The sequence below is a fragment of the Cynara cardunculus genome, assembly GCF_001531365.2.
Source record: "Cynara cardunculus var. scolymus isolate 2C chromosome LG 3, CcrdV1, whole genome shotgun sequence".
NCBI classification, from domain to species: Eukaryota; Viridiplantae; Streptophyta; class Magnoliopsida; order Asterales; family Asteraceae; genus Cynara; species Cynara cardunculus.
In genome coordinates, this window is record NC_037530.1 from 6,419,775 (window position 1) to 6,431,244 (window position 11,470).

General features: G+C 36.6%; 2 protein-coding genes across 2 annotated transcripts; one reads left to right on the forward strand and one right to left on the reverse strand.

Annotated features, from left to right (window-relative positions):
- Positions 1 to 406: 406 nt before the first annotated feature.
- Positions 407 to 3,805, forward strand: LOC112509400 (protein mago nashi homolog). Its single transcript, XM_025114341.1, has 3 exons — positions 407 to 690; positions 1,422 to 1,598; positions 3,496 to 3,805. Exons 1-3 carry the CDS (start codon positions 460 to 462, stop codon positions 3,553 to 3,555), a joined length of 468 nt encoding a protein of 155 aa, XP_024970109.1. The 5' UTR covers positions 407 to 459; the 3' UTR covers positions 3,556 to 3,805.
- A 1,861-nt stretch (positions 3,806 to 5,666) lies between these two features.
- LOC112510183 (glycine-rich cell wall structural protein 2-like) lies at positions 5,667 to 6,461 on the reverse strand. Its single transcript, XM_025115509.1, has one exon. The coding sequence runs from the start codon at positions 6,378 to 6,380 to the stop codon at positions 5,970 to 5,972; it is 411 nt and encodes a 136-aa protein (XP_024971277.1). The 5' UTR covers positions 6,381 to 6,461; the 3' UTR covers positions 5,667 to 5,969.
- Positions 6,462 to 11,470: the final 5,009 nt, after the last annotated feature.

The window sequence follows — 11,470 nt, forward strand, 5'->3', positions numbered from 1 at the left end:
GATGGATAATATTTTAGTTGCTGTCTCATTATTGTTCCATCTATTTTGGTGGAACAAGAAAAAAACATCTTTTGTCTCATGTTGTCCCCCCTTGTCCCAGTTCTTGTCCCTGTCTCATGTTGCGCCAAACGTGAGACAGTAAGTTCTTGTTCCATCTCATACTGCGCCAAACATGGGACATTGAGTTTTGTCTCGTCCTGTCCTGTCTCGTCTCGTGTATCAAACGCAGATGGATCAAATAACTTAAAATATTTTAAATAAATTAATATGAATTAAAATATTATTTATTACTTGAACGACCCAAAAATATACGCCGGTTACAACGTGTGGGGATGAAGGGCTAGCGGTCTCTCCGTATCAGCAAAAAACCCGGTTTAATATGTAACTAAACTTAACCGACCTGGTGCATTGAGTTCCATTAACCCGGGTTTCGTAATTCACTTTCTTTCGGAAAGAGAGATGGCGGAAGAGGAGAATGGAGCTGCCGGCGGCGGGGAGTTTTACCTGAGGTATTACGTAGGGCATAAGGGGAAGTTCGGCCACGAGTTTTTGGAGTTCGAGTTCCGTCCAGATGGCAAGCTCCGTTACGCCAATAACTCCAACTACAAGAACGATACTATGATCCGTAAAGAGGTCTTTCTCACGCCTTCCGTTCTCAAGGAATGTCGCCGTATCGTCTCTGATTCTGAGGTCAGTTATCTTCTATATCTTTGTTTAATTTTGTTTTAAGAGCTTTTAGAGTTAGATTTACAGACATTATTGGATTTGTGGATACTTTTATGTCCAGAGTTCAGTTTATTAGTTGAATATTGGGGTTTTGATAGGAAATGATGGAGTTGAGATGAACTGATTCTCCAACACCTTGATTTTTAATACTCAACTGATTGTATTGCCTAGCCGAGTTTCATTGGGTTAGGGTTTAGGGTTTTGGTGGCTATCACTCGTTGGAATAGCATAATTTGTTGATATTGTTGTCTTGAATATACCTAGTAGTATAACACTATTTACATCCAGCCTCTGGATTACCCTACTGGTTTGTTGTTAGTCCATGGATTCCATGACCTTGATACATCATGAAAGCTACATTTAGGGGAGAAGGGTCATTTATAGATACAAAGTATGCCTTTTTACCCATTTTGGACTATACGTGTATGCTCTGGTTCATAACATGCATTAGTTTGAAGGGTAGCAAACAATTTGCAACTGTAAAGAGTGATTTTGCAACTTCAAAATGCAAGGAAGTGATTTGAGTTGGTTAATATGACAAAGCCTTGGACTTTTTTGCTTTTTCTTGGTTAAAGCGTAAAAGTTGGGCTAGGACTTCTAATATGCCCATATATTTCTGTAAAAATGTTTGTAACATATTAAACTTTCTGGAGCCTAAAACGAGATAAATGATACTCCATGTGTTTGTATAATAGATTATGAAGGAAGATGATAACAACTGGCCGGAACCAGATCGTGTGGGACGGCAAGAGCTTGAGATTGTGATGGGCAATGAACACATCTCTTTTACTACTTCAAAGATCGGGTCTCTCATGGATGTGCAGACCAGTAAAGACCCAGAAGGGCTACGAATCTTCTATTATCTTGTTCAGGTACACAACAGATTCCTGTAGTTGATGTCAGTCATAGTAACCATATTAAATACATCATGATGTTAAATTTCTTGATAACTTGTCGGTATGTGGTGATATGTGGTTGTGAATTGTGACGATATGAATCTAAGTGTTTTGTCTGTTCTACACTACACACACATAGGGAAAGCAGGGCTTAAAACAAGTTGGACCATAGAAGTCATGAACCTTATAACTGAGATTAGTTGAACCCTTAACTAGGAAGCAAGTTATAGTGTGTTCTATGCTTACAAAATTTAGTGGAGGTTGTTAACATGCTGCCTGATACATTTGGGGCAACTGTAACATAAAGCAAATCCTCTTATTGGATTCCTAAACTCAACATTCCGTGTCCTGATTTGGATTTACTCGAGTCTTCATTTTTTGTGTGAATGCTCTTAATCTTGGGCATATCTTTCTGGAACTTTTTGAAAGTCTGAAAGTGGGATCTTTTTTCTTTTTCTTTCTAATATTTGAGATGTGAGAACTGATTTTTTTGATCTGATTTCAGTTGTATATGTGAGGCATGTTCCTTTAATTGGTGTAAGGGCCTGTTTGTTAGCAGCTTAATGAACTCGCAACTTATTCAGTCAGCTATACATGATTGTTTGGTAGTGGCTTAATGATATAGAAAGTTGCTTATTTAGTAAGCTTCTAGGAGGGAGCTTTATGCAGAAAGCCGATTTTTTTAGAACTTGCCCCTCTCAATTAATATACACGCTCCTTCCATCTATGAATTACCCTTCCCAAATTTTTTTTTCCAATCTATACAGACAGATTAATTCACAATGACAACTTTACACACAAGACTTCATGGAAAACCAAGCAAACATCCCCTAAGAATCCTTAGTGTAGCAGACCATGCTGAATAACATGTGTAGGAGCCAATGATGGGAGAGTTTTGGGAGATGGTTAGAGAAATATTTTTAATAATTCATGGAAGTTGCTGATACTGTTGCTCTTAGTCAGTTTGCACTATTAGCATCGTCAGTGGAACTTGCTTGGTAGAAATCTTGATAGAAATCTTGTTATTCTCCATAATAACTGGTTAACTGTTTACAGTCTGCTTTCAATACTTCTTTACCAGAGGCTAAAAGATGGTTAATTATTATACACTTTCCATCTCTTAGCTTATATACATGTATCGTAAATGTTGATATCTAATAGTACCAGCGTTCAATGGTATATGTATTGTATATGTTTAGAATGGTAATCATGTAGGAAAGGAAAAAGAGTAAGAGAAAGTCTGCATGAGGTTAACTCTCTCCCTTGGTTAGATCCCAGCCACACTGGTATATTAAACCAAAATTTCATGGCATAGGAGAATATAAGTTTTGGCACAGGGTATTTATTGGGGCTTGCCATCATTTGAGGATTTCAGTAGTGTAAGAAGCCAAAAAATCTTATGGTATGGCTAACATAATGAGTATCATATTCATGAAAGGTTCGTTAATCTTTGAAAGGAAGGAAAAGTGCTCTATGTAGCAATGGGGTCCTTCGGTTAAATGAACTTATGACAGTTTTTCCTTATATCCATGACCTTCTGATAGATTTGAGAATGCCACTCTTAACAGAAGAATGCTACTTCCATACACAAGAATGTCTGAAAACCTGTCAGAAGGTCATGGATTTAAAAAACACTTGTCAGGACATCATTTAGCTAAAAATAACCCTAGAAATGTTCAATTTTACCAAGAGGATCATCTCAAGTCCTTTTGCAACTTATTATTATCTGTTTATGAGTCATTCAAATATATTAACTAATATAGTGTATACTACGTGGCTTTCATTCCGCCAACTATCATTTTGTCTTCCTAAAGTATATAATCTAAGCGTTTGCCGACACTTTTTTGCTAACACGAAAAATGAAACAATACAGGACTTGAAGTGTTTCGTGTTCTCGCTGATATCACTCCACTTCAAGATCAAGCCAATTTAAGAACTTCGATGGTAAGGTTTGAAGGTGGTTGTTGGATATTTTGTGGTTGCCCAAGTTGATGTTTTATGTGATTGAAATTTGTATGGAAACATGGTGGAGCTAAGTTTGGTGTTAAAGAACATGTTATATCGGCTTGGATTGGGTGTCTTTATCTTTCATTTAAGGTTACTGATATTTGATTGAAATTTAAAAGTGTAACGACTCAATTGCCTTAAAAGTTAGTGCTACCATTGCATTCCTTTCTTATTTACATTTGTGTTAAGATATGGAATAAGATGGCTTAATGTGGACAGTGAATACGTGATGATAATGATTTATCGAATTCAGCTATTTTTGAAGAGTAATCTATTAGAGTTTCACATATTCTTTCATGGTATCAGACTCGATATCTACCACTCTAGGGACTCGATGCTAGTATGGGGTAATTTGTACTCGTTTAGTCCCCTCATCCGTTTAGCTCCTGCTCAACACTTGAGGAAAATGTTTATGTCCGACTAGCCCCTCATGATCCATTTAGCTCCCTCTCAACGCTTAAGGACAATTTGTGTCCGTTTGGCCTCCATTGAAGGGGGCGTGTCGTAGCAGCACCGGTGAGTCGGTAGTAGAAATCATTAAGCTTCATAGCCAACCAAGGAACGGAAGATACCATTGGTGGTGGACAAAAGGGAGGAGAGCACGTACAAGCTGCTGTGGTGTCTAAAAATGCCATGACTGAGAATTGCAAGGGTACTCTCATCCTGCTCTACGTCAAACCACCCCAAGTGGTCTAACTAGCTCTCGATGGAACTGGCTGAGGAATAACGGCGATGCTTCTACCTCTACTTAATGCTTCTGCACCACCACCACCTGTTGTGACGGACTTTTGAACCGCCTTTTTCCTCCCACCACGCCTCCTTCTAGCAGCGCGGTGAACTTGCAACAAACCAAAACGCAAGAGGTTGAGGAGGAGATTAAGAGGATGACATGGATGGATTGACCAAAAGCCTATGTGAGGTCGCTTAATGGAAGAAACATAATACCCATTAGGGTTAGATACGAAAATTGTGATGACGACAGTAATGACATGGTGGTTGGTGGGATGGGTGGTGGGGTGGTAGTTGTGACAACAACAATGATGGCATGGTGGTCAGGTGTTGGGGGTGGGGGGTGGGGGGTGGCAGTTGTGACGACTGCATTAGTATTATAGTGGTCAGTGGTGGGCGGGGTGAGTGATGGTTGTCACAGTGATGGGAGCAAAGACTGGGTAGTGCTGGTTAAATCAGATGCAAATGGATGTAATTCAGTTCTTTCACTTATGCTAAAAAATGATAAATTCACTAATTTGTGGAATTTAGAAGGATTCTATCCATTTCAATATGTGAATTAAACAAAGGAATTTGAATTTTTTTTGTGAGATTTGAATTCATGACCTTAAAAAAATGAACTCTACCGATTACCCATGCGCCGCCCTTGTTGGAGGAAATCTATAAAATAGAGATAATGAGAGTGTACAACTTTGATAAAACCGTGAGATCGCGTAAAACCTTGTTTCTTTATGTTGTATTTCGACCTAATTTTTTCCAGGTATCACGAATAATCTCGAGCATAATCTCTGATTTTCAGTAACAATTTTGACATAAATTGTTTCATTTTTTCAACTTAGAGAATTGTAACCATTCCTAAATTAATGCATAGAATATCTCTCCATAAACGAAAATGATTGTTGGAGTAATTAGTGGGTGATTAAATGCATAACAGTTACCAAAACCGCATAAAAACCCTAATCCAAAACCGCATATGAATCAGCTAACTCCTTAGAGCCTCTGAATTTCACTTAAAACATTTAGAAACTCATCTTCCACGGGTGGGAGTGGGACCACCGCTGGACCGCTCCCCCTTGTACCCCACAAGGGAGCGCAATCCCCTTGACCCCGCCAAATGGCGCCACCTCACAATTCCAGATTCTAGTTAGTTTACACGAGTGTCCACTTCACACCTACTAACAAACAATCACCAATATACCCTTTGGTTTCTACTCAGAATCTTTGTTAGGATGTAGTTTGTACGTTCGTTTTCTCGTGTTGGTGTTAATGGTGTTAATTGTGAAAGAAATAATAACGAGAAGAGAATAAAGGAAAAACACACTCAAATTTGTAACATAACGTACGTAGGATGATCATGCTTATATATATGTATGTAGGATGATCATGCTTATATATATGTATGTATATATATATATATATTGACCATCTCTATTATATGAACACAATTACAACCACACTTGCACACCACACACATACCAGTACAGTACATATCTAGAAGATTAATTGCTAACATACTTGTACCTTGTTGGACCATCAAGTTATTATATACTAATTAAAGCATACATATATAGGCTTCTTCACAAGGCAGCAGCACCAGCACCAGCAGCTGCTTTATCCGTGGTTGTTCGGACCACCTCCTCCTTCGCTGCCACCACCACCACCACTACCAAAACCATGCCCACCTCCATAGGCTCCACCACCACCATAGCCATAACCAGAACCAGAACCAGAGCCTGAACCACTCCCACTCCCAGTACCATAACCATATCCATAGCCCTTACCAAACCCATTAGCAGAATGACCTGATCCAGACCCATAACCCCAACCACTCCCAGGACTCGAACCATAACCCCAACTATAGTCCCAGTTCGGACCATGGGCTGACCCAGTAGCCGCAGCTGGAGTAGAAGTGGGCATTTGGTTCACAAGGGTTTTTCTTCCTTCTTTAGGGTTGTAAGCCAAAGTAGCAGCAGAGATACAGAAGACAAGAATGACAACGATTTGGTATGTTTTGAAATGCATCTTGTTTGATGAAGGTTTCTAAAGGTCTTTATTAGTGGTTTAAGGAATTAAATGGACTTTGTTGGGTTTATATAATGATGAGTGGGGGTGAGTTGAGTATGGTGCATGAGGGGTATTTCTGTAATTTTGGAGGGGTATGAGTACCCGTGAATGGTGCTAAATTGCGCAGGACACACACACTTGTTACAATCTTGAAGGTGGGTATAAGATAGGGGGTAGTCATTTGCCACTTGTGATTCGCACCACCGGCCTGCCCTCCCCCAACTATGGTAATTAATAAAGTAATTGCATGCATATGATCAATGTTATGCCCATGGACTCTATCTCTACCAATTATATATATATATATATACACAGAGAGATGAGCGATCAAATAAAAACCACTTTAATTTGTAAAAACCGTAAAAACTACTTTCATCTGTCGTTAATTTTATAAATTTTTTTCATGAAATTGTTAATCTTGTGAAATTGTTTCATATAGTACTTTTTTTGATGAAGTTGTTTCATATGTGGTTATGAAATTGTTTCATATACTACTTAATGAAATTTTAATGAAACTGTTTCATATGATAATACATGTTAAGTGACTTAGTGGTGTGTGGATGACTAGGCTTGCGACCTGAGTTGCATTTGCATCTCTGATTTATTATCAGATATGATGGATTATAGTATCACATCGAGAACACTATTATCACATGCAAAATTCACATGAGGGGGGTATAGTGGTGTGCAAGTGATTTGGTCCACAACCTAGATTGTGTCAAGGATCGTCTTTGTCTCTGATTTAGTATCGTATGTGATTGACTATAGTAAAAGTTGTTCTCACGTTTTGTAAAATGAATGTGTTTTCGTGTGAACCCTTATATTTATATATGTATATATATGTATATATATACATACACACACACACGAGAGAGAGAGAGAGAGAGAGAGAGAGAGAGAGAGAGAGAGAGAGAGAGAATGGTAAGAACACTTCTGAGCTTTAGATGAGTTGACTTTTAATCTAACTTCATTTTCTTCAACTACTTTTAGATAATACCTTCAAGGCTTCATCCAGGGACGGATAATTTTCCGCACCAATCCTTATTTACTACTACATCTTTTTTTGGGGTGTATAGCTCAGTTGGTAGAGCATTGGGCTTTTAACCTAATGGTCGCAGGTTCAGAATTTTTTTCAAACGATAGCACCATTTGACTATAAGAAAGACCAATAGGCCATCATTTGACTATAAGAAACAAATACACGGAATTTTTCTCAAACGGTGGTACCATTTGACTAAGAACATGACACTAACAATATTCGAACTTGGGTCAAAGTCTTGCAAACCAACTCTACTAAAGAAAACTTGTTTTCATTGTAGTTTCAAAACACATATGATGACACACAACAGATTAATACACATTTCACGAACCTAAATTTTTTACCCTTCGATGAAGGAATAATATGGTGGCACGTACCACCATATGCACCACTATAAATCCGTCCATGGCTTCAAACTACATTTATCTAACTTTATCTTCACTTTAAATTATTTTCACAACTTTTATTTACACTTTGTCACTGTCACATGCATGAATTTGTTATAGTTTCGGTCAATAATAAATAAAAATAAGTGAATAAAGATAGTTGAATGTACATGAAGGTATATAAATGTTTTGTTTTCACCAGAACTCATATTTTCATCAGAACGCAAAAGAAGGTCCTCTGTATACATATATATATATATATATATATATATATATATATTTGAAATCCAAGATGGATGTGATTAAAAGATAAATGACGAAAAATATGTCGATAAATTGACAAACAACAAAAAAAAGTAATTAATTAATTTGGGATTATTTGTTTATTAGAGAAAATGGACATCCATTACAAGGACTGGGGCCATACCAGTTGCTGCATCCACTAGCCCAGGTTACAAAATGCATTCTTATAACCTACAACTGGTTTCACACTTTGTCTAGTGGCTTTTAACTTCAAATTTACTTACTTTGGTTACTTATATATATATATATATATATATATATATATATATATTATACGTCGGATAGGAAGGTTATTTTAAAAAGTGGTAAATATTTGAAAAATAAAGAAGTAGTCCTTACCCTTCATATCGTCAATGTTGGATTTGACTGGTTAAAAATTGTGGCTATGCGAAAAATATAGAGGGTAGTTTCGTAACTTTTACAAATAAGCGGAAAACGAGTTCATATGTGAATTCATGTGATACATATATGAACAATATGTGAATATATGTCCATATGGGTATATGAAACTGTTTGTCGCTTATTTGTAAAAAGTTACGAAACTACCTCTCTATCTTCCACATACCTATGCAAGATACTATCGGCTGCTTCACGGTCAAAGTCGTAAATGTTGACCAGATGAAGAATTAGGATCACTTACCACTTTTCAAATAAACTTTTCCATACATACATATATATATATATATATGTGTGTGTGTGTGTGTGCGCGCGCGTGCGTGTGCACACTAATATATTGCATGTATGGCTGATGTGAGTTGTAACACATATCTAATTCAATCTTTCTTTATTTTATGCTTCTGTCGTTTCTCTTTTATCTTTGCGTAACGAAAACGAGATTCAAAATAAGAATGAATAGAAACGAGCGAAAGGAATAGACAAAAAAAGGAAGTAGTTTATTGGTTTATCAACATCGATTATATGCTCGAGATATTTAGGGAAAATTAATGAAAAGAGGTGTCTTTGATGAACGGCAAAGGTTCAACAAGTTTTGATAACCGATAGCACAAGGCGATCGACATAGTATGGAGTAGTAGCGGTGTGGTGCTTCACATCGATTAAACTTACCGTTTCTCTTTTATATATGTTGTACCATCTGTTCTATTCTCAAAACCTCTTTTGGAAAGAAAATATGCATATTCTCACAACATGCATTATGGTTTATTTATTTATTTTGATTAACCTGGATATTCAACCCGCTATGTGAGCCGACTAATCTCAGGGTGACCACCAAAGCAGGTAGCCCGGAGTCACCGCATTTGAACCTCCGTGGCCACAAAGGGATTTTTGTTCCTTCTTGGATTTGAACCTGGGACCTCCAAACACTTTTGACCTTTGGAGTCAAGCTCAAACCAATCAGGCACCACCCTTATGGTTTTATTTATTTTTTCTCTCAACTAATTTATCAACTGTGTTTTCCATGCTATTTTGACCATTAGAGTCTACATTGGAGGCAAAGACCATCACATTTGTAGGGGTGGGTTCAAATAAAAACCACTCAATTTGTAAAAACCGTGAAAACCTCATTCAACCAATCATAATTTTTCATTTTGTTCATTTTTTTGTAATTATGAGAGGTTGATTAACCATTTTTATTGTGGAAGGTGTTAATCATGGATATTATCATCTTCATTATTGTAATTTTAGAGAAATACATGAAACARTTTCATTAAAATTTCATTAAGTAGTATATGAAACAATTTCATAACCACATATGAAACAACTTCATCAAAAAAAGTATTATATGAAACAATTTCACAAGATTAACAATTTCATGAAAAAATTTCATAAGATTAACGATGGATGAGAATAGCTTTTACGGTTTTACAAATGGGAGTGGTTTTCATTTGATCGCTCCTCCATATTTGTATGTATATATATATATATATATATATATATGTGTGTGTGTGTGTGTTTTGTGTAGTTACCTAGCTCATCTTTCTGTTTAAAGACTTTGTTAGAAAAAATTTAAAAGGGTTCTACATGTTCTCATTTTGTATCAGTACCATATTAGAGGATCTGAAACACTTTTTTGCCTCTATTCTAAGGGGCACCGTCTAGCCTAGCCTGACATTCCAATCTTTTTGGAGACCTTACTACATCCAAAACTTTTGAGTATATTGTATAAGTGAGATATCAGAGAATATATGTTAAGAACAAAGATGGGTTACACTTAAAACGATTAACAATCTGAAACTAAACCTAAACCATTAATAATTTGAACCTAAAACCAAAAAATTAATGGTTTGAACCTAAATAATTTCGGTCATAGTTTTACACAAGTCGATAAAAAGACCCTAAACATATGTAAATTGGCCCCAAAATTTTGAGGATCATGTTCAAAATCTCACATTTAACATGCTAAGGAACGGCCTTGGGTTTGAKGAGGCATGTTGGAGTCCGACGTATCAGACACAGACCATTTTAAATTTGTATATATAGGAACCTCTCATATTTCAGTGTTTAGAAATAGATTTAAGGAGCTCCATATATCATGACAGTGACATCGTTTGGTGGTATGGACTACTATTTATTGCTTCCATCTTTTCAGAGTTATGACAGTACAACAAAATTGGGTTTATAGGACACATTCAATCTCTAAGCGTCTCAATAGACCGTTTTATAGGACCAAAATATAAAGCGTCATATCTAAAGGTGTTGTAATAAGTTTATATGACGCTTTTGGGTGTCTTAACAAGTTTTTTAGGACACTTTTAATACAAAGTGTCGCATTAGCAACTTTATAGGACATTTTTTAGAAAGTGTCCTATAAAGTCAATGTTTTATAGGACATTTGTTTTTATAAGACAATTTTTCAAATAATATCCTATAAAGTTGCTAATTGGACGTTTTGTATTAAAAATGTCCTAAAACTTATTACAACGTCAAAAAACGTCATATAAACTTATTACAACGCCTTTAGATATGACACTTTTTTTTTGGTCCTATAAACTAAGTCCTATAAAGTGGTCTATAGGACGCTTAGAAATTAGAAGTGTCCTATAAACCCGATTTTGTTGTAATATGACTTGCACAATGAGCCTCGAAAACTTGTTCCACATTTTCAAGATTTGATGAAAGAATGAAGAAACATCATAACTTATAAGCATTAATCATGATGCCCTTATTTGTCAATTCCATCAAGACTAACTTTTGGTCTATTAAAGATGGCATGCCATGGGCAATATGGTCACATATGGTCACATATGGTCAAAGACCTTCCAGCCTAGTGGTAAAGGTTTGGGCATGGCATAGTCATGAACCCGAGTTCGAGTCCTGGGAGGGGAGTGTTGGCGACATTTAAGTGGGGCCATGTTTAGCCT